Consider the following 24,354-nt stretch of genomic DNA (forward strand, 5'->3'; position numbering starts at 1 on the left):
TTAGCGCCAAAAAACTGTGTACAGAACGTGAACTGAACGTAATCAATACCGTCTTTCTTGGTAGTTTGTTAGTCTGTTGGGGTTGGTTTCGTTAGAGTAAAGGAGAAGACAGAAAAAGTAGAGATCAAACTTAGCGCCAAAACACTGTGTACAGAACGTGAACTGAACCTAATCAATACCGTCTTTCTTGGTAGCAGTGTCGGGGTCGTGGAGTGATGGCGTCGGGAGTGGATGAGAGTCACGCTGCTGAGCACTTCACCGCCGTGGATTATGCTCTGTTTAGTCTCATGCTGGCGGTGTCGGTCGGTATCGGGGTGTGGACAGCCTACAGGAGTCGCGGCAAGGAGTCCACGCAGGAGTACTTGATGGGCAGCGGCGCCATGACACCCTTCCCTGTGGCACTCTCTCTCCTTGGTGGCATCATCTCGGCTATATCTGTACTAGGTTAGTCTCTCTCTCTCTCTTTCTCTCTCTCTCTCTCTCTCTCGTCAGGGTTCACTATTCAACAAGACGAGTGATGCAGTAAATTCATATACATTCTTCCATAAACAAATCTTTCAGTAAATAACATGATATTCAAACAAGTCATAGCAGAATATTAATGGCTAAAACTGAAGGAGTAAACATTTCTCCTAGTCAGTTTCTAATTCTCCATCCCCTCCACTCTGTCCCTCCATCTCATCCTTGGTCTCCCCCTCCTCCTCTCCCCCTTCACCTCACTCTCACTCTTCTAGTTAGACTCTCATTCTACATCCTCTCCACTCCATCTCTTCATCTCATCCTTGGTCTCCCCCTCCACCTCCTCACTCACATAAACTCTTCTAGTCAGTCTTCCATTCTCTCAAAGTATTTCCCTAAACCCATTTCAATCCCATCCCCATTTTTCTTCAGGGCATCCCACTGAAGTGTACTTATACGGGTCACAAATAGTGGTCACTCTGCTGGGCGTGGTGTTGGGCAGCATCGTCACCCACCAGCTCACCCTTCCACTCTTCTACAACCTGCGTCTTGTGTCCATTAGTCAGGTCAGTGTTTGGCCTCCACTCTTTTCACTCTAACTGGGTGTAAAGTTGACATTTCCTTTTCTAACTTGGTCTAAAATGCCATACTCTTTTCTAACTTGGTCTAAAATTGTCATTCTCTTTTCTAAACTGGTCTAAAATGTCATACTTTTCACTAACTTGGTCTAAATTGCCAAACTATTTTACAACCTGGATGAGGGTAACTTTGGCCATAGTGGCCACCGTGGCAGTGCAGACGGTCTGGATCGCTACTGTGTCAGTGGAAGCAGTCTGTTTGAGGCAGCTGGCACCCAGTTGATGATGGCTTTGTCTCCTCTCACGCTGTGGTCTGGGGAGGTCGTCCCTCTTTGTATGATGTGGCTGCTGCTGGATGCCACAACCTGTACAGGTACGGTGGTGAAGGGTTAACATCCCGGTGAGCTTGGCACTAAACTGGATGGCAGGGTTGTGAGGCAGGCACAACATGGTGAGGCTCTGTTGTTGTGCGTCTTCTTATTTGGCATCCTCCGCAGGCACTGAGGGCACTTCACATGCCATGCATGGTTCCTACTATTATATCCTGGGCATTTGGTGACTATTTCGTTGTTATTCTCCTATTTCAGGCAATTCTCTATAACTGTATCATTTATAACTTGGTGAGAACCCAGTAAACTCCCGGCTTTGTGATGTTGCACCTGCTTTTGTGGTTCATGTTGAGAGTAGTGCACGAATCACAAAGACGTAATCATGATACTGGTATTAAGGACCTGCATTATAGAAGCTGAGTGCACGAAAATGTAAACAAGCCTTCAGTTTGGACTTATTGGGGGAACACTTGTTATTACTGTTAGATGTTATTGGACTGCATCCCACACAACGGCGTGAAGTAAAGATTAAAAAAAAAGTTCAAACATGTTACTGTACAGACACACAAGTATCTTCCAAACTGTGACGAAAACATAACGGAAATATCGAACCATCTGAAACACACACTATAGTTGCGGCGCGTGACTCTGGGGTTGTTATTATCGTACCCTGGCAACGTACCATTCTAAAGTGCGTCTGATTTCGAGTATAATATGAGACGCATGTGATTCGTGTATAATACGTTCGTGTATAATAATATTCATGTATAACAGATTCGTGCATAATATGATTCATGTAAATTCTGATACGAAATCGGACGCACTTTTGAATGGTAGGTTGCCAAGGTACGATAATTACAACCTCAGAGCCGTGCGCCGCGACTATAGTACTGATAGGGTTTTTCACTTCATTTTGCCATTTTTTTTTTTTTTTTAAGAGAACTGGGAAGACAGTTGCTTCTTTGACTGTACATGATCATAAAATGTTTGAGAAATTCCTGTAAATAATAATAATAAGAAATACCTCATTTTCAATAATATGGCCATGTATGCTCACTAACCTCACGCCATTGTGTTGGGGGTACTTGGAGATGGGATGCAAGCTGGAAGCATTGCAAGATTAAACACAGTAAAAGATATATTTGTCTTCGTAGTGGTTATTTCCTTCGTATGACGTACTCTCTTAGTTTTCCTTAGAGGCAGATTGCTGAATTTAAATTATTAAGAAGGTGTGCCAATAATGGGATTAACTGGGGTAAATTGCCTCCCTTGCGTTTGATATATCTCCCATAATCTGAATATATTGTTTGGAGATAGGAAAGATGATGATCATGATGATGATGATGATGATGATAATAGTAATAAATAATAATAATAATAATAATAATAATAAATAATAATAATAATAATAATAATAATAAAAATCATAATAATAATAATAATAATAATAATAATAATAAGTAAAATGCCGGGAATAGTGACTGAGGTAAACACGACACCCCTGGGAGAAGCCTACGGAGGGGCAGACAGAGCGCGACCTGACCTCGGGCGACAGAGGCATAAGTCCGCCCCGGCCACGCACCCCTGTAACCTGGAACTCGCCTGCCGCCACCACAGCAACAAAAGGAGACTATCTTGTGTGAGAGCTGACCCCCAACAGGATCGGGATGGAGCCATTACTCTACAGTAGCTCCAGGCAGCAACCCAGCGACAGCCGGTAGCCGCGCCATTTTTGAGACGACCTGCAGCCACTCACCCCTTCCTCAGATGGCCAGTAGCTGTTCCTGCCTTTGTCAGGAGACGGCCAGTAGCCGCTCTGAAGGTGCCCTAGAGACAGCCGGTAGCCGCTCACTCCTCTTCCTGAAGACAGCTGGTAGCTGCTTCCGCCTTCGTCAGGAGACGGCTGGTAGCCACTCCAAAGGTGCCCTTGAGATGGCCAGTAGCTGCTCACCTCTCCTTCAGGAGACAGCCGGTAGCCGCTCCCATCTTCATCAGGAGACGACCAGTAACCGCTCCCCCACACAGGCCATGGCCAGTAGCCGGGCCTCAGTGACGACCGGAAACTGCTCCCCTAAGAGGCCTTGGCCAATAGCCAGGCCCTACTGCAGGAGACGGCCAGCAGCTGCCCCTCCATCAGATGCTGCCACACCCCTACAACGTGACATCCTCCAGGAGGAGAGTCCCAGTCCTGTGGACGTGTGGAGAGGCCCTGTGCTATCCCCAGGGTTGTACCCCGCCCAGCCGGAGCTCACTCCTGACGGCGTTCCCGATGGCAGGAGACATCAGCCACTGGGCCCCAAGGCAACCCCCAGGACCCCAAGGCGAGGCCTCTTCTCACCCCGACACAGATGAATCTTGTCCTCCATCCGGCGCCTAGGTGAGAGCTTCAGGAGGCTGTTTGGCCCAAGCCCTGAGGGCCGCAATCCAACTCCCAGCCCTGACAGTGCAGGGCCCTTCGCTGCCCCTAGCCCCGGATGAGAAAGGACGTCCCTACGAGTGATCCTGTGGCCGCTGGGCACAGAGGCCTAAGCGGGGCTCAGTCCTCATCAGCAGTCGGGCTGTGAGTCCTCCCTCCCCCCACCACTAACAATGCCGCCACCCCACCAACAGTGAATGACAGTTAAGAGTGCAATGACAGTGTAATAGTGACTGGAATATCGGGCAGTGTATCATCCAAGGGAACATAAGTCCAAGGCCTAATAATGTGTGATAATTATGATTTAGGCAAACAGTGACATAGTGAGAGTAAGAAGAAAGATCTAATAAGAGTGCAGTGATTTCAGCGAACATGAGACTCGGCCTTCATAGTGTAATTTCTCTGCATTGCAAGACCAGTGGTATAATTGCCCAGCCCAAATACAGTTTATATTTCCCCAAGTGACAGTGATCTATTCCCCTGCCCAAAATACTACAAATACTATTTAGTGTGCCATTCACCTGCTATCCTGAGCTATTTTCTAAATAGTAACCTGTGTGATACTACAATACTAGTAGATGACTTATAATTACCCAGATTCCTGTTGTTGTGACATCTACCTGTTCCACGTATAGAATTAGTCAATACACGTGTAAGGTTGTTGCCTTGAGTTTTTATGTCCTGTCTCTTCCTTATTTGTCTAAGCTCCAATCTAGAAAGAGAATCCAGCTGCACACTAGGCATTCAAGGGATGGGAAGATGACCCTTAAACACCTAGCATAACACTGGTGGACAGCGATGGTTCTTGACCTGGACATACAAGAGAGCCATTCAGGAAATACCGGCAAAATGGCAAACAAATCTCATGTGTAATTGCCAAAATTTCACCCAGAACAGTACGATGTCCACACGTATCTGGCAATTATTAAGCCATTGCTAGATATCGGGATTGAGGGCGACAAACAAAAAATATCAGTAACAGTCCCACTACTGGGCAAAGCAGTGAGAAATATCACGTCAAAAATCGTCCCAGGGCTCACATGGAAAAACTTCATGAAGCTTGTTATCCAAGCCATCACACCCTCATTAGGAAAAGTAGTGGCACTATCCCAGTTGGAGAGCCTGACATATGTTGGCAATTTGGATGATACTTTAATCCAGGCCAGACGCTTGGTAACTGCTGCCAACCCAGAGGCGGATGACAAAACCCGGGAACAGCTCATGTTTAACACACTTATCAGGATCCTCCCCAGTTTTATCAAAAACATTTTATAATACACGACCCTACGGGAGACCTGCATAAAGATATTCAGGTAACGAGGCGCCTTCTAGCCATCCACTCCACCCCTCAGCACGTCGACACAATCAATCAGTTTCCCACGAACATCATCACGAATGACCCTTGGGAATTTTCTGCTTGCAGCCACGAATGCCCCATTCACGACATTCGCAAGCAGCTAAAAGCTGCCCAGCACAGCAGAACGACTCAAGAGTGCCTACAAGCCGCCCCACCACATGCCAATTGCCCCGAGCCTAAGGGAAAGAAAACCCGAAGAAGAAGGCACAGAAGGCGCCCACCACTGCCGCCACACACCCTTATATTGACGGGGGCCACCTCATATCCCCCCCCCCAGTCTACGACATGGGGAAATGGCACGTTTCCTTTCGCTCTCCTCCCTGTATCTCTTCTCTTTTACTATCCTCTCTCTCTAATCTACCCTCACCCACCTCCTTTTTCTAGGTCACCTCCCCTACCCTACACCCAACCTCACCATCCCAATGGACCCCCAGCTCATCCCCAATAACCTCACCAGATGCCTCACCACTCGCCACACCTCACACCTCAGCTCCTGCCACACCACCACCGCTGCCAATACAACCACCCCCAACCAAGCCACCACGGTTCCAGCACCGTACACCGCCCACCACCACCCCCACACCAGCACCATCCCCTTGCTTCGCACCCACTGCCCACCTCACACTGCGAGCACAGGACCCTGCCACCACCCAAGCCACCCTACCACCAAACACCAAGATGGTGCTACAAGACCGCATTGCCTCCTCACCACCCGCACCTCACTCCACCACACCCGCCGCCTCACCACAACCACAAATTCTATTCCACAGCCGGCCTCCTACCTCCTCTCCTCCAGCCTCTTCACCCTCCACACCTAACGCCACCTCACCTGCCACCTCGCCACTGCTACCCACCTCCAGTACCAGAGCACCCTCACACCCCCATGCACCACCCACCTCAAGCACCACCACCTTGCCCATGCCCACCATCGGAGTGCAGCCCGAAAGTATCCCACCCTGGCGCACCACCTCCACCGCCACGCCACACGCAGCCAAAGCACCAAGGGGGCGCACACCCACCTTACCACCCACTCCCACCCTACAACCCGCCATCAACCGCTATGGCCGCCTTTCACGCCCGCCCATAAGACACACCACCATCTACGCAACCCCAACACCACCTTCCCCACCGCCAACCACCACTGCCAACCCTCCCACTAACTCCTATGACTGCCACATCTCACCCTCACCTTCTCTACCTGCTTCCCCCTCCCCATCTCCTCCCACCTTACCTCCCAGCATGCCGCATCACACCTCACCTGAGGACACACCAACACCCAGCTCAAACCTCTCCCCCACCCCCTCCCCGCCACCCTCTCCATCCTCCAAGCTCACCACCATGTGTTCTGCCCATGCACCAAGCACTCCTCCACCCAACCAGACTCCACTCCACCCTACCCACCACCCACCACCACCCGAGCCACGTCACCATCCCTCCACCCCCAAACACCCCACCTTCCTCCTCATCCCCCATGCCCATCTCCACATGTCCCACCCACAGACCAACCGCTCCTCCACCCGGCCACAGTTTACCCCCCCCACTGCCCATCACGAATCCCAGCACCACCACCGCATCGCCACCCCCACGCACCCCACCCACCTCCCCAACACCCTCAACTCCACCACACTGCCCACTCGCCACCCACACCCACCTTAAAGACCATCACACGTTCCAGCCGCCTTTACCGCCTACCCACCCAATACGCCCCCTCTCCTACACCACCCACCTCGCCGCAAAACCACACTCCCCCTCCTAACATGAGTTCCACCAGTCCTGCTACACCAAGCCCAAATCCTGGCTACCACCACTCCCTAGAGACATCACGCCACATTGCCCCATTATAAAACCCCACGCTCCCCGGCGATCTCCAGCATTCAACACAGCTCTGTAGTGGAGACAAGACCTACCAACATGAGAATCCAACAAGCCACATGGGCGCCGCCCTAGGGACATAAACATCGCGTCCATGGCCCCCCCCCACCTCCTGCGACTCCTCCATACCACCACCGATACGTCCACCCTTTTCGTCACCTGCGACACCCAGATGGACGAAAACTCAGCCACCACAACATGGAAAGCCCTCCTTCAACATCTTCAACCCATGCACCACACCAACAACACCAAAGGGTATCACTTTTAGTCACGGGGATGTGATCCCGACGACGGTGGTAAAATGCCAGGAATAGTGACTGAGGGCAACACGACACCCCTGGGAGGAGCCTACGGAGGGGCAGACAGAGTGCATCCCGACCCCGGGCGACAGAGACATAAGTCCGCCCGGGCTGTGAGCTCCTATGACTCAGAACTCGCCCGCCGCCACCATAGCAGGATAAGGAAACTACCTTGCAGGCGAGCTGATCCTCGACAGGATCGGGGTGGAGCTATTACTCTAGCTCCAGGCAACACCCCAGTGTTGGCTGGTAGCCACACCCTTTTTGAGATGGCCTGCAGCCGCTCACCCCTTCTTCAGGAGATGGCCAATATTCGCTCCCGCCTTCATCAGGATACGGCCGGTAGCCACTCCGAAGGTGCCCTTGAGATGGCCAGTAGCCGCTCACCACTCCTTCAGGAGACGGCCAGTACCCGCTCCTGCCTTCGTCAGGAGATGGCTGGCAACTGCTCCGAAGGTGCCATTGAGATGGCCAGTAGCTGCTCACGCCTCCCTCAGAAGACGGCTGGTAGCCACTCCCCCACATGGGCCATGGCCAGTAGCTGGGCCTCAGCGTCGGCCAGAAGCCACGTCCCTAAAAGGCCACGGTCAGCAGCCGGGCCTCTGTCAGGTGCTGCCACACCCCCACGACCCGACATCCTCCAGGAGGAGGGGTCCCAGTCCCAAGGACTTGTGGAGAGGCCCTGTGCTATCCCCAGGGTTGTACTCCACCCAGCCGGCTCCAGAGGGACCCTACCTGAAGGACTTCGACGACAACCAATGCCGCGGCTCACTCTTCATGGCGCCCCCAACAGCAAGAGACCAAAGCCACCGGGCCCCCGAGGCTGTCCTCAGGACCCACGGGCGAGGCCTCTTCCCACCCTGATGAAGACAACCCTCATCCTCCAACAGGCGCCTAAGTGAGTGCTTCAGGAGGCTGTTCGGCCCCAGCCCTGAGGGCCACACTCCAACTCCCAGCACTGACAGTGCAGGGCCCTTTGCTGCCCACAGCCTTGGACGAGAGATGATGCCCCTACGAGTGATCCTGTGGCCGCTGGACACAGAGGCCACAGGCGGGACTCAGCCCCCATCAGGAGTCGGGCTGTAAGTCCTCCCACCACCCCCCACTAACCATGCCGCCACCCCACCAAGATTGAGTGACAGTGAAGAGTGCAGTGACTGTGTAATAGTGACTGGAATATCGGGCAGTGTATCATCCAAGGGAACATAAGTCCAAGGCCTAGTAATGTGTGATAATTTTGATTTGGGCAAACAGTGATATACTGAGAGTAGGAAGAAAGATCTAATAAAAGTGCAGTGATTTCAGTGAACATGAGACTCTGCCTTCATAGTGTAATTCCTCTGCATTGCAAGACCAGTGGTATAATTGCCCGGAATAAATAGTTTATATTTCCCTTCAAGTGACAGTGATCTATTCCCCTGCCCAAAATACTACAAACACAATTTAGTGTGCCATTCACCTGCTATCCTGAACTGTTGTCTAAATAGTATCCTGTGCGATACTATGATACTAGTACATGACTTATAATTACCCAGATTCCTGCTGTTGTGACATCTACGTGTTCCACGTATAGAATTAGTCAATACACGGGTAAGGCTGTTGCCTTGAGTTTTTGTGTCCTGCCTCTCTCTTATTTGTCTAAGCTCCTGTCTAGAAAGAGAACCCAGCTGCACACTAGACGTTCAAGGGACGGGATGCTGACCTTTAAACACCTAGCATAATAATAATAATAATAATAATAATGATAAAAATATCATCATCATCCAGTCCTACATTGCCCCTTAAGAGGCGTAGGAGCACGGGACTAGGCAAGTTGGTCCTGACATTTAAGATGAGAGTGACCAGCCTCACTCATCCATGAGTGGTATTAAGTGAGCAATATACCCCCAACCACCCCTTGGATATAAACCTTCACCGGCTCAATCCGATTGGAGCTCCGTAATTACTCACTAAACCACCAGGCACCAAAATCTGGTTATATAGTTACCACCCAGAATAGTGAATTGTTTCCTGGTGTACAGGAAACCATTTGGCTTGTCACTCAGTGTAGAGTCACTCACAGGCAGAAGGAAGAGGAAAGAATGAAGGAATGAAAGATAGAAGAAGGAGTGTAAAGTCACCCGTAGGCAGAAGCACGAGGAATGAATGAAGGAAAGAAAGACTGAAGAGGATGGAAGGAAAGAAGGATGGAGGAGAGGAATGGGCAGATATCCGAGAGCAGCACTACATAGAGTGAGTGGATGGTGAACCTCCCCACCTACCGCAGAAAATGATAATAATAATAATAATAATAATAATAATATAAATAATATTAAAATCACCACCTCTACCACCACCACCATCATCACCACCACCAATACTACTACTACTATTACTACTACTACTACTACTGCTACTACTACTACTAATAATAATAATAATAATGATAATAAAATACCTCAGTCCACTTTATAAAGGTCATCTCTTTATTCTGTGTCATAGTACCTGGAGTTGCGGTTCAAGTCGAGGGCAGTGCGTCTCCTTGGAACCATGTGTCAGCTCGCTGAAATGTTCGTGTATATGGGGGTGTGTCTCTACGCGCCCTCCCTGGCTCTCTCCACCGTCACCAGTCTCTCTGTTCTTGGTTCCATCGTGCTTATGGGGCTCGTGTGCACCTTCTACATCTCTGTGGTGAGTTGCAAGGCGGGAACCAGTCAGGCAGTCTCAGTGTACGGCCACACTTGCTCGAAACATGTGATCGACGAGATGAAACGAAGCACTGGGTTAGGTCTGCTTCAGTGTCCGAGTCTGAGTGTTGGACGGACCAGGAGCCTTAGGTCCTCCCGTCGATCACATGTTTGGTGCAAGTATGGCTGTACCCATCGATCAGATTAGGGCAATTCAAATATCAGATCCATCTTAATTTTGGTCTACCCCTATCCGTTCACCTAAATTCGGTTCATTTGGGGTTATGCAAATTAAATTCAGACAGGTTTATCAGTGCAGGTGGGCCTGTCTCATCCATTTGGCCTTGTTATGTGAAGTTAGGTTAGGAAGGTCATGCTCAGTTAAGTCCATTCGTCTACTTAGTCTCCTTTAGGTCATGCAGATCTCCGTGGGTCCTTCACATTCATTCCCATTTAGATTAGCTCATGTCAGGTCAGGTTTCCTACTGAAACTACTTCCACTACTTCTGTGAACTGGAGAACCATCAACAAGAATCATTCACCCTTTGAGAGATATTCAAACGCTAGTCCTATATTATTAACACTGGAAAGAATACTGGAGCCTTATCTCATTCTCTTATGTAATCCAGAAATCAAACATTGCCATTTTGCCTATATAGAAAAAAAATGAAAAAAAATGTATAATAGGCCAATTATATAAGTTTTCTCAGCACAGAGAGCGACTTGGAGAGCACCTTGATCTTCACTAAATGCTCCTTGCTTGAAAATGAGTCGGTAACGTGAAATACAAAAGGGAAATATGATGGATGAAAATGAGTGTAGCTGTTACGCCTTTCAAACCGAGGACTCATTTTCGTGTCGGTATATCAGTCTCTCTCTCTCTCTCTCTCTCAATTGGAGGGGTTTTATTTAGCCTTCATTAATTCCTTCGGAGGTCTATCCAAAGTAAAAGTAAAAAATAATAATAATAAAATCGTTCGTAGGTATCAAGAATAACTACAAAAGACGTCAGCGTAAGGAAGGGGTTAAGTGAGAGTGAGATGTAGTCTGTTTTGTCGTCAGGTAAGGAGTCTCCCTAACACCTTTTCCTCAGCGATTTCTTTTTGGATGTGGGTTAATATCCTTTTGTACGTTATTTATGCAGAGTATGGCTATGTTTCAAGGATTTACGTAACGCAAAAGAGGACAGTGGGATGTAATAAGCAAAATAAATCGCTTGGGAAAAGGCGTTAGGGAGCTTCCTTAACCGACGTGGCTGTGTGGTTGCAGGGTGGTGTGAGGGCCGTGGTGTATACTGATGTGATGCAAACGCTGGTCATGTTCGGCGGGGTGCTGGTCGTGGTCATCATCTGCTGCCAGGAAATTGGTCTTGTCAATGTCTGGACCATAGCTGACCAGGGCTCCAGGATAGAGTTCTTCAAGTGAGTCACTGTTACTTCGGCGCAAATTCCAAATGACGGAAAGCGCCAGAATCTGCAATGGGAGTACCGTTTGATTCTTGTGATAGGGGAAATGTTTGTATTTTAACAGTAATGTACAAAACTATGTGTGTGTGTGTGTGTGTGTGTGTGTGTGTGTGTGTGTGTTGAGAGGAGATAATATGGTGTGCGTTTAATTTCAATAAAAAACAATCTACTGGCATTTTGCGCACATGTATAATAAAGCCCATTTATTCGAGTCAGTTTCATAAAATTCAGCGTGTTTGAAATCATAAAAGAAAATATAACCATAAAGTCATACAGGTAAGAGTTAACTTTAGAGTCGGCTTTATAATATTCAACGACACTGAAATAATAAGAAAAAAATATATATATATATATATGACCATACAGTAACAGGCCACACTACAGCCTCCTGTTTCTGCCATAGCATGAACACAAGTCCTTTTGTGCGTCACACCTTCTGGTCGACCACCGTGCTTGGCTTCTTCCTCACCATGGAGGCCATTGGCATCAACCAGCCCAGCTACCAGAGATTTGCTTCCATCGGCAACCTCGCTATGGCACAAAGGTTAGATGGCCTTGTTTACATCTCTTTATCCATTGGTCTATCTATCTTCCTATTTATATTGAAGGGAGACTAACTGGTTGTAATAGTTTTAGAAAGATGCTTAGAAGTGTTATAGATACGAAAGCAGTTAGAGGTGATGGTAGGAGTTCATTGATAGTAAGACTGTGGTATAAAAGATAAAGCTGCGAGGAACGTGGTGGATAGAGAGGAAGGGGACAACGGGAATGACAAGTAGCGAAGTTTAAAGCGAAAGCAGTGAGGTGAGTATTGAGGGAAAAGATGAGTTAGAGTCAGTGAATTAGGAACAAATGGATCAGGAAAACGTGTGTTGATTGCGGGAGTGTTTGGGTAGGAATGCAAGGGTAGCCAGGAGTTAGAAAGGTTCAATTTGGTGGGATGCCTATGTTGAATGGGCAGTGGGGGAAAATGGGAGACGAGAGTGGATGCAAGACAGTCAAATGAATGAAGGGAATATGCTGAGGGTAAGAAGGGTGTGTGGATATCCGTAGAGAAGACAGGCACAACAAAACTGCGTAACCCCACTACATTCTCATGGAGTTGCATAATGAGAATTGAGTGTGGACACATTGCATATTTAAGTGTTCAGATTCATTTATGTTAAAATTCATAGGAGACTTTATATGAGTATAAAAATCCTCAAGGTAAGGGCTGAAAACACAGAATTCACATAAACTGTACAAATACTGGCCCAGCACAACACTGCTTAATCCACGTATCGTCCCAACACTAAACACGAACTATCATTTGTAGTGCTCAGAAGATCAGTCCTTCAGCTCACTGCAGGGTACTTCACTGACATACACTCACCAATGCTTAATTTATATGGACCTCGTAAGCCTCTTGTTTTTACTACAGGTTGGCCATCTCTTGCTGTGGGTGTGTGGCTGTTGTGGGGTCTGTTGTACTTCTCTGTTAGTACATCTAATAATTTTTACGTTTTTGCCACAGGTTGGTCATCGCTTTTGCTGTGGGTGTGTGGTTGTTAAAAGGTACCTACTGGTACCATTTAATCCTTAATTTACGTGTTTTTCCCCACAGGTTGGTCATCTCTTTTGCCGTAGGTGTGTGGCTGCTGTGGGGTCTGTTCTGCTTCTCCGGCCTGGTTGCCTATGCTGCCTTCAGAGGCTGCGATCCCTTGGCATCAGGCAGGATACAGAAACCCGACCAGGTGATCCCTTACCTGGTCATGCAGAAGTTGGGTCACCTCACTGGCGTTCCTGGGGTCTTTGTGGCAGCTGTCTATGGCGGCGCCCTTAGGTGGGTGATGTAGTGGTTCTTCCTTTTCTTAGCAGCAGCCATTATTATCACCCACATCCTTTATCATCACTCACATCCATCATCACTATCCATTATCATCACTCACATCTTTTATCATCACTATCCTTTATCATCACTCTCATCCTGAATCATCACTCTCACATCCATCATCACTTTCACATCCTTAAACATCACTCTCAAATCCTTTATCATCACTCACATCCATCATCATTATCCTTTATCATGACTTTCATCCACTTCCTTTATCATTACTCACATCCATCAACACTATCCTTTATTATCACTTTCATCCACATCCTTTATCATCACTCTCACATCCTTTATCTACACTCTCACATCGATTAACACTATCCTTTATCATCACTCTCACATCCTGTATCATCACTCACACATCCTTTGTCATCACTCACATCCATCATCACTTACACATCCTTTATCATCACTCTCACATCTTTTATCATCACTCACACATCCATTATCGTCACTCTCACATCCTTTATCATCACTCTTACATCCTTTATCATCACTTAGTATTACCAGTATCTACCCTGCATCGCATATTTATTTCATACTCATATTCCATCATCCGCGCCCATACTAGCAGACTGAGCCATACCCACAACACACAAGATACTGCCACATGAGTTTAGTGATGCATTATTTCCGTCACTCTGCAATATACACATGCAAATTGGGTCTTTTCCTTATTATTTTTTCCCCCATAGAAATTTGTACAAGGGGAAAGGTGATGCCCTTGAAAAAGGAAATTATGGAGGCATAAAGCTTTTACACCAAATAATGAAGGTAATGGAGAGAGTTCTAGAAGGTATGATTAGAGAAAGAGTGAATATTGATGAGAGGCAGTTTGAGTTTATGCCAGGTAAAGGGACCACTGATGCCATATTTATTGTTCGACAGCTTCAGGAAAATATATAGGAAAGAAACGGGAACAGTACTTTGTTTTCGTTGCTTTGGAGAAGGCCTTTGACAGTCCCTAGAGAGGTGGTGAAGTGGACAATGAGAAAGCTTGGGATGGAGGAGTGGCTGGTTAGGGTGGTTATGGCCATGTATGAGGGTGCTCACACCCAGGTAAGGGTGAATGGAGATTTGAGTGATGAGTTTTCCATGAATGTTGGTGTGCATCAGGGGGTCAGTCTTGAGCCTCTTGTTGTTTATCATGGTACTTGAAGCCCTCTCACGTGACTTCAGAAATGGACTCCCGTGGGAGATGTATGCTGATGATTTGGTGATGATTGCAGAGAATGAAAGGGGGGGGGGGCAGAGGAAAGATTTACGAAGTGGAGAGATGGTATGGGGCACAATGACTTAAGAGCAAATGCAGATAAAACAAAAGTGATGATATCTAGGGTTGGGGGCGGTACTGTCAAAGACGAGGGAGAGTGGCCATGTGCGATTTGCCACAAGGGCGTGGGAAGTAATTCCACCTCGTGCAGTGTCTGTGATAAGTGGGTGCATGAGAGATGTAGTGGTATTAGAGGTAGACAGCGAGATAATGCTGATATTGTGTGCGTGGTGTGGCGGGGAGAGCAGGTGGAGATTGTCAGGCATGAAAGGATTGAGCTTGTTGGTGAGTCTCTTGAGTGTGTGGAAGAGTTTTGTTATTTGGGAGACATGTCATGTGTTGGAGGTGGGGCAGGAGCTAGCACTGTGGCTAGAGTGTGGAGTGGTTAGAAGAAGTTCCAGGAGCTCTTGCCTCTCCTGACACTGAGAACGCTCTCCCTCCATGCTAAGGTATCTTTGTATGCAGCATGTGTTTGGAGTGTAATGCTGTATGGTAGTGGGACTCGAGCAGTAAAGGAAGAGGATAGTCGCTTGCTCAAACGTATAGAAATGACAATGATTAGGTGGATGTGCAGTGTATCCTTGAGTGTGAGACCCGGGGGGGGGGGGCTAGGTTTACAGTGCAAGAGTTGAGGGATAGGATGGGACTGGAGTGTATTGGTGCTGTGATGAAGAACAGTAGATTGAGATGGTTTGGGTATGTGTAGAGGGTGGGGGATGATAATTGGTTGCAGAAAATGAGAAGTGTTAATGTTGCGGGTAGGATTGCGAGAGGTAGACCGAAAAAGACCTGGGACGAGGTCACTGAGTGTGACCTCAGGGATAGGGGACTGAAAAGGGAAGCTGCCAGAGACTGAGCAGCATGGACAGCCGCCAGTAGATGACCAAGGCCGAGTCATGCAAACCTGTTAGATCCTTCAAATATGAATGAACGATAGAACAATGATACAACCTATTCACGTTGGGAGTTCGGTTGTGAGAGGCAGACCGAAAAAGACCCGGGATAAGGTTACAGAGTGTGGCCTCAAGGATAAAGGACTAAATAGGGAGCTGCCAGAGATCAAGTAGCGTTGAGAGACACCATTAGGAGACCAAAGCCGGAGCATGCAAGCACGAAAGTTACGAACAATACCGGTACATAAACAATATTCACATCCATGTTCACAGCACTTCATCATCGGGTCAAAAGTCTGAAAACGTAATAAAAGAGCAAATGATACCAACTGCCAATTGCTCATCACTTTGGGATTGTGCATGGACAACACCTCAAAATATTCTTGGATTCCAACCTGATCATCACTATCACATCTTTTGTCATGACCCTCACACTTTTCATCATTATTCTCACACTGGAAAATGAAAAAATAAACTCAATGGGCACGCCTAAGAACACACACACACACACACACACACACACACACACACACACACACACACACACACACACACACACACACTCACACACACACACACACACACACACACACACACACACACACACACACACACACACACACACATTCACACACACACACACACACACACACACACACACACACACACACACACACACACACACACACACATTCACACACACACACACACACACACACACACACACACACACACACACACACACACACAGACACACACACACAGTGTTAAATACAAGCCAGTTATCAACTGGATAATCACTGTGGGGGTGCCAGGGGAACAGGAGTCCCCCTACTGCTGCCTCATTTGCTGAGTGAAGCGACTTCTTAAGACTGATGCAGGCTGCCAGCAGCCCTTACTGAAACTCACAATGGTTAGAATCCAGTCAAGTGTAGACTTCTTGGGTAAAGATTGCCGAGGCCTCTGAATCTTGAACAAATGGTCCTGGATATCCATCAACAGCATATGAGCAAGACCTTGCCTGGAGCACTGAACACTGTAACACAGTGGTAGCTACTGCAGTCACACTGATCTCCTTTCCCTTCCCAAACAAGGCTAACCAAACACCTTGTCCAGTCAGGAGGAATTATACCAGTACATCGAACAGCTTCTGCTACTGCAAGTAATCCCCATATATGACTTCTTCCCCAGCTTTGATCAGTTTGGCCTGATGCCACAAAGATCAGTCGTCCTACCACTTTTCAGCCTTGTCACTGCCTTCCTGTATTCATATAAGGAAGACATGGCATTGTAGACTGGTGGGATGGCAGCAAGCGACTGCACATCAGCCGATGGAAGCTCCATGTTGGGTTCTGCTGTACACAACTACTTTAAGTATTCAGGCCAATGAGCCCTCTAGTCACGCACTCTAGACGCAAGCCATCTATCTACTATATCAGCAGAATTAACCTGAGAGGCAGGTCTGGGGTAGAGTTTCTTCAGGGCTTGATAGCAGGTCGAAGGTCATTTAAAGTAAAAGTCCTCCAATCCGACCACCAATAATCCAAACATCCCAATACTCCGAATATTGCAAGGCTTTTTTTTTTTTTTTTTTTTCCCTAGGCTTTCTCATATATTTATGGGAATTATCTAAAGATTTATCTGGCTTGGACTTGCTCTTCTACTTGGATGTACCTGCCTGCAACTATTCATCCACAATTCTTTGCATTTCCGGTGAGTAAAACAATAAACCATAACATTTTAAGCTTTATTTAATGATCATATATATATATATATACTGTATATATATATATATATATATATATATATATATATATATATATATATATATATATATATATATATATTTAAATAACAGAACAGAGGAAGGAAAAACAAACGAATAAACAAAAAACAAATCCATGCACCAGATTACTGGTGTCTTCTGTTCATAAAATATCTGTAACAGTTATACTTGAACAGCAGTAGGTTGAAGTTTGGAGGGAAACAACTATGGGGAAGCGAGTTCCAGAGAAATGCAATTCGGGGAATGAAAGAATTCTGATAGGCAGAAGTTCTGCAGTATGGCTGAGTGACATTCCAGTCATGAGCGCTGCTAGCTGCACATGTAGCACGATGGAGGGCATGGAGAGGTGGCACAATGGACCCAACTTCGTCTTAGTATTTGCCATAAAAATATCTTTAAAATAAAGCAAGGGAGGCAACATTCCTTCTTACTTGTAGGGGAGGTAGTTTATTAGTAATAGCACGGTTATTAATAATTCTAACAGCTTTGTTCTGATTTTGTCTACTTGTTTTAATGCAACCTCTCCACATCCACTCCACACGAGTGAGCAGTATTCAAGCTGACAGCGCGCATGACTCTTATAAATTATAACTAATTGCTCATCAGTGAAGAAGTTACGGACTCTGTACAATAATCCAAGTTTCTTTGAGGTGGTTTTAGCAAGTGATCTGACATGAGAGGTCCAGCTGAGGGCATTGTTAAGCGAGACACCGAGAATTTCAATACTTTTGGAAATGGGAATATTTGTAGCATTGAAGGCAATATACGATTCTGGCAATACCTGTCTAATAGTAAATTGTATATACTTAGTTTTACTAGCATTAAATGAGACAAGGTTATTTTGTCCCCATTCACTGATCATTGATAAGTCTTGATTTAAAGCAATGGCTGTACTGAGTTGAGAGTTAGAGATATCAGACTTTGTAAATGGATGTCTAATTGTGAATGAACTATGAAATGTTGAGTCATCTGCATGTGAATGGATGGGATTGAGGGTGACATATAAGAGATTACTAATATGAACAAGGAACAGGGTTGGTGCCAGAACTGATCCCTGCAGCACGCCGGTGTTGAGTGGAAAGTGGAATATGCAGCATCTACTTTTACTCTTATTTTTCTGTTGCTGAGATACGAGGAAATCAAAGGAACAAAGAGTTTAGTCCATAGAAAGGGAGTTTGGACAACAGGGAACGGTGCCACACTCTGTTGAAAGCTTTAGAAATATTCAGGGCTACTGCATAAGTTTCTCCATGTAGGTCAACTGATTGATGGATGGTATGATTCAGGAGATTGAGTATGTCAATGGTGGATCTCTCGTGGCAAAAACCATATTGTCTATCACTAATTAATTTGTCGGATTCAAGATGTTTAACTATGTGCTTATTAATTACAGTTTCAAAAACCTTACCAAAAGATGTGACAGCTATTGGTCTGTAATCAGAGGGGTCAGAGGAGCTTCCTTTCTTTGGAATTGGTGGATATTGGCTTCTTTCCATGAATTAGGGAATGTTTTCAGAAGTCCCTCCAGTAGTCCAAAAAAAAAAAAAACAGTAGTCCAAAAGACCCTTGGTCCCCTGGCACTCGGATTACAGGACTTTTACTGTACTTGAATGCCACCCTCTAACTCCTCAGGAATTTCCCTGACATACCTGTCTTTGTCCATTCTTGATAAAACTCTTGACCGACAAGCCAGAAATCTATGTGGCCCTCAGTCCCTAGCCAGTCTAGAAGCATAACCCATCAACTGTTGCTAGAGTCTCTGGTGAGACAAATCCCCTACTTGATCTTGGGTATTCAACAACACATTCATCAGCTTCTCCCACAGTTACACACTTATGAGTACCCTACCACTCAAAAGGGTCAACAACAACACTGACCACACCAAACTGACTCCTGACTGACACTGCATACTCATTAATGCATTCCATACTCAAAACTGAATAGTTATATGTCACGGGGCTTTTATAATATCACTGGGTTTTTAAAATAAATGCTTAAATATTATTTAACTGATAATAATATTCAATAATATTGAAGAGCAGGGACAATGATTGTCTTGCTACATCAAGCAATGATTACTTTACCGGTCCGCTTCGCACGATTCTCAAGAACGAGAATTTATAAACTTTCTCAACAGTACACAGCAGAGACTAATCACTCAATTGCTGTTTATTAGTACTGTAGCCTCTGGAGAAAGTTACTTCACCCCTGACAATAAATAACTAATACTAACATCAGGTTCTTGCTGATGCTTAACTCCTAGAAGGCACAACGGATTTTAAGTTTAATACAAGACTGGTCTAAGTACCAGCTATGAAAGGCAAACGTTTATGCAAGATAGGAGCTATATGGAAAATAAGCTTAATTATGGAGAAATGAAACAAGAGTTTACATTACATTAAGCTCAAGAAAAAGAACTGTTAAATTTATTGATTACAAAAATAAATTTAACGTTACAATTCAAAATCAAATTAATGAGATCGCACTCACTCACTCACTCGAGGTAAATTCTTACGCCTAGGAAAAAACACCTTAATTAAACTCTTAAACCTAGAAAAGTACAAAAAGGAAATACTGGTCGATGAATGCTTTGTATCACAAGGGTGGGAGCACTGGATAACTGTGGTCAGTGGAGTTTGGGTGCTACCTGACCTCTCCTCTCATACTTCTGGAGCACAGATCCTTCCTCTGTCAAAGCAAACACTGAACTGAGTAAGTCGTGGGAAAAAAGGGGGAGCAGTAGGCCGCATTTTTCTAACAGTCAAGTGAGCGAAACGCGCCCAAAACAAATCGCTCAGCGGAAGCGCTAATGTCTCACACAGAAACGATCACGTATGACAATGAAAAATTGATTTGACAAAGCTTCTGTCCGAATGAGCGGTTAACTGAATGATAAACAGTGAGTTTTCCACTAATAATTCGTGGCTTCTCACAAAAGGGAAATGTCGCGAATTTGATTCGTGACATTATATATGGCATCCAGAGATTTTCCCATATTTCATTTGTAGCCTTAGAACAGCAACATCAAGTCTGTGAACTGCAGAAAAGAACTCTGTTTTCCTGAAAACCAAGCAGTTCTACAGGATGCTCCAGGGTTCTTACAACAAGGTGGTCAGTCTCCTTAGCAACACCTTCAACAATGGAATAACAAGTCCAACAGTGAAGATAAGGCTTCTGGAATCTGGATGCAGAAATTTTCAACTTATGGAATTTTTCAAAATACATAAAGTTAGAACTATTGGAATTCCTGGTTCTAAAGCCATGGGGACCTACTTATACACAATCCTCAAAGCCTTCCCTGTCAGTGCCAGTAACTGCACTGAAGTTGCTAAAGGCTAAAAGTGTATCCCACAAGGGGCACTGTTCCACACCTGAGTTGAGGCTAGTATAGAACAGGTCTTTTTCTTTGAGATAACTCATCTCAGTAAGTACATACACAGCAATATGAGAGATAATGCCATAACTGAATCATACATAACTCTGTGCAAGAATCTTCAATACCGTGCAATCATTTGCTAATTCTTTGCTTCATCAGTCTCCACATCTTGATGTCTTGTACATCTGTTTGAACTGCTGTACAATATTTCATTCTTCCATCATCTACTGTACATGTACTTCCCTCACAAAAATATAAGTGTTCCATGTTGTCACACCGGAGGCAGTCTACAGTACTTGGAGGAAACAACTCCATTGTGCTTCTGTTTTCAACTACATCAGTTCTTATCCTAATGATCCAAGGATATGTTATTCCACATTTCTCAATGGATCACTTTCCTTTTTTTTTTTTTTTTTTTTTAAATTACTATCACGTCAGTTTCTTCCATCCACATGACAATGCTAAGCCTAGTATATATTCCTTTTTGAAGTTCTCTTGCAGCCATTTTGTTCAATTTCCTTCTCCATATCACAACTTTCAAAGCACACATTAGCCTTCCACTTCAAGTGACTATTTGCCACATTTCAAACTTTAGCTTTTACTTACATTAGTCATGCAAGAAAAACAATAATAGATTATAAATTTCTTGATAAAGTTATCATCTATGTATTTATCAAAGAACACATGAGGTCAGGGTGACACAGTGGTAGAGGGTCGGACTTGGGACTGGGGGGTCGTGAGTTGGAGCTATGCCAGGTAGCTGCCATGCCGGGAGGGGGTAGTGCCCTTCTGTCATCTAGCAAGGCTATATGATCTAGTAAGGTCTAGCTCGAGGGAAAATTTCCCTTTCAAACAACACATTCAAATTATCAAACAATGTCCCACTTTCCACACAGTACGCTGTCCAGCTACAGTAACTCTATGGCTTGCCTGCTGTGGGAGGACTTGCTGAAGGATATTCCATACTTCAGCAAGATGTCAGATGCCTCAGCCACCAGAGTCCTTAAGCTCATATGTAAGGCTTTCTTCTCATGTTATCAGCAATAATTCTGCAGTTTTCAGGGGGCCATAAACTCTTTTAAAAATCATTCCCTGTGTTGTCAATACACACTCAGCAATGCATGTTGTCCATGGCATTTATAATTTTATACAGTGGAACCAGATTGTATCATCAGCACTGAGTACTGCAAAATACTTTCCTTACATTCTGGTAGACACTATCTTGTGACACTGTGTATTGATGCTGCATGTTGGTGGCAGCTGTGGTGATGGGGCTGTCAGGCATCTGTGTGGGTGTGCTGGCAGGCAACCTGGGCAACATCTTCCACGTCATCGCCAGCATATCAGGAGCTGTCAAGGGACCAATCCTAGGCATCTTCCTGGCTGGCATGTGCACACCCTGGGTCAACACAAAGGTGGGCACAGGTTTACACTCTCCACATAAAAGTATTGTTATTTCATTTCATCATCCAATCTACGTTGCTCCATGAGGAGCATATTATTAATAGTCAAAAATTTTTGTATGTAACCTACAACTACAGGGATTTACTGTATCTTGCAGGCATTACCTCTCACACAGGGTGTTGAGAAGGGAGGGGGTATCAGCTCTTTCAAAACTAAAGTTTACCCTTCCCTAATGGTCAAACACATCACGCAGAATAAGTAAATGCAAATCATTACCTTCTTGTGAGTGGTGTGTGAGAGGGAAGTTGTATAAAAGATGGCTGCTACGATGGCTGGAAATTTCTTCGATTAGTGAAGCATACTGTACTGTACGCAAAGGGCTACCCGGGAGAGGCCACCTGAACTGTACAATCGTTGTACTATTATGACGGAAGCAGCACAGATTACTTTATATAAATCATGACATAAAACAATTATTGCTAATTCTATCACTCATACATAAAATAGTATTTCATAATCACTGTACATCTTGAAGCTCACGTAGGGAAACAAAGATGTCACAGGTTTTATAACTTACTGTTCCTCTCATTTATCATACATTTCTTCATAAACACTCATTATCAAGGGATGTCAAGTATTTCATTACACTGGTGTGTAATTCTTGTGGATTTCATATTTTTCACCAACAAAACATTTGTACTTTACAATAATGCAGTTATTTGTATCATTATAATTAGCTACGACATAAGTTCAGTCCTCTCTACTACTCTTTTGCTCATACCGTCAGTGTCAAGGTTACTCTCTTTCTCTCTCCTATCACCGAATGTGTCTTTTATTATCACATTTTTCTCCCAGATTGGAACTTGACATATATAAACCTCATGCTGACAAATTAATGATCTTTCATTCCTCTGCTATACATCATACATCAACAGAGCAACTCCTTCCTTACGCCATCCACTCACGCATATATACCTGACCTATACATTTCACACCTTCTCACTCCTCCACTTCATGCCCGTTCATCCTTGCCTTACACAGTGCCAACACAACATACCTTGAATTCCTTAACACATTCATCATATTTTCACACCTCATATCAAAAGGCCACACGAACTAGTTAATTACTAGTGCAGGACCTAGATCAGAGGATTGCTGCAAAACTGCCGAGAGTAAAAATAGAGGATATGGGACTCTTATCTCAGTTGATCCTCTTCCTTTTTAATTAAGGTCTGCCGAGAAAATGGAGGGCAATTTTATAACACATGCAAGTAGTATTTTATATTAGCTGATGTCCACATAAAACCACAGAGATTCATATGACCATACCACAATCTTCAGGGTGCAGTGTTAGGATTCCTGGTGGCCTTCTGTTACAACATTTGGGTGGTGGTGGGCAAGTTCCTGCGTGGGGGAGGACACCCCACCCACCTCCCCCTTTCTGTTGACAGCTGTCCTGAGAACCTCCTCCATCCTGTCAACGCCTCCATCGTCGCCTTCATCAGTAACATCACCACTGCTACACCCAGCACCAATCTCACCACTTACCTGACTGCAGATTTCACCACTATGGCACCTGACACTAACAGGTTAACAGTGTCATCAAACATGAAACTTTCTCTTTAACTACAAGTAGGGGGGGTTTCATGAATACTCCCCCAGTATCCCTGCTTGTCATATGAGGCGCCTAAAAGGGTTGTTGGTGGGTTAGTGCCCCACCCCATAAAAAGAACTAACTAAACAAACGAATAAAGTGCCTCGGACCAGGACGGACCATACGTTGACGACAAAGTACATTCTAAGGGTGGGGACATGGAATGTGAGAGAAGTGAATGATGGAGTGAAAGAGAGAGAGACTGTTCAGGCGCTTGAGGATCCAAGAGTGGATGTATGTAGATTGACTGAAACTAAACGAGGGGGTGAAAGGGTGAGAGAATGGGAATACGGTTTAGGAATATGTGCGGGAGTTAATGAGAATGCGAGGGCAAGAGAGGGAGTATGTCTGATGATAAGCAAGAAGTGGAAGGAGAATATAAGAGAGTATAGAACAGTGGATGCAAAGATTGTATGGGTGAGGGTGAAAGTAGGTGGACAGGCTTGGGTGACAATGTGCGTATGCGCCAACAAAGGACTGAGTGGCAAGAATGAAAGATGAGTTTTGGGCAAGTGCAGCAGCATGTATGGACAAGTTTGAGAGGAGCGAGAGAGTGTTTTAGATTGGAGACATGAATGGAAAGGTGGGAATGTACAAGTGGATGGAGTGGTTGGTCAGTGGGGTGTGCCAACTGAAGTTGGGAATGGTAGTGC

At 45.4% G+C, this 24,354-nt stretch overlaps 1 protein-coding gene across 1 annotated transcript; it reads left to right on the forward strand.

The window, feature by feature from the left end:
* The first annotated feature begins 215 nt into the window (after positions 1-215).
* On the forward strand, positions 216-23,673 carry LOC145399306 (sodium-coupled monocarboxylate transporter 1-like). The gene is made up of 9 exons (XM_080271973.1): positions 216-444; positions 892-1,025; positions 9,792-9,980; positions 11,246-11,397; positions 11,846-11,986; positions 13,046-13,264; positions 21,540-21,658; positions 21,904-22,058; positions 23,389-23,673. The coding sequence occupies exons 1-9, from the start codon at positions 216-218 to the stop codon at positions 23,671-23,673; spliced, it is 1,623 nt and encodes a 540-aa protein (XP_080128099.1).
* Positions 23,674-24,354: the final 681 nt, after the last annotated feature.

This window comes from Coenobita brevimanus, chromosome 48 (assembly GCF_032717465.1).
Source record: "Coenobita brevimanus isolate Jiangsu-jjx chromosome 48, ASM3271746v2, whole genome shotgun sequence".
Lineage (NCBI taxonomy): Eukaryota > Metazoa > Arthropoda > Malacostraca > Decapoda > Coenobitidae > Coenobita > Coenobita brevimanus.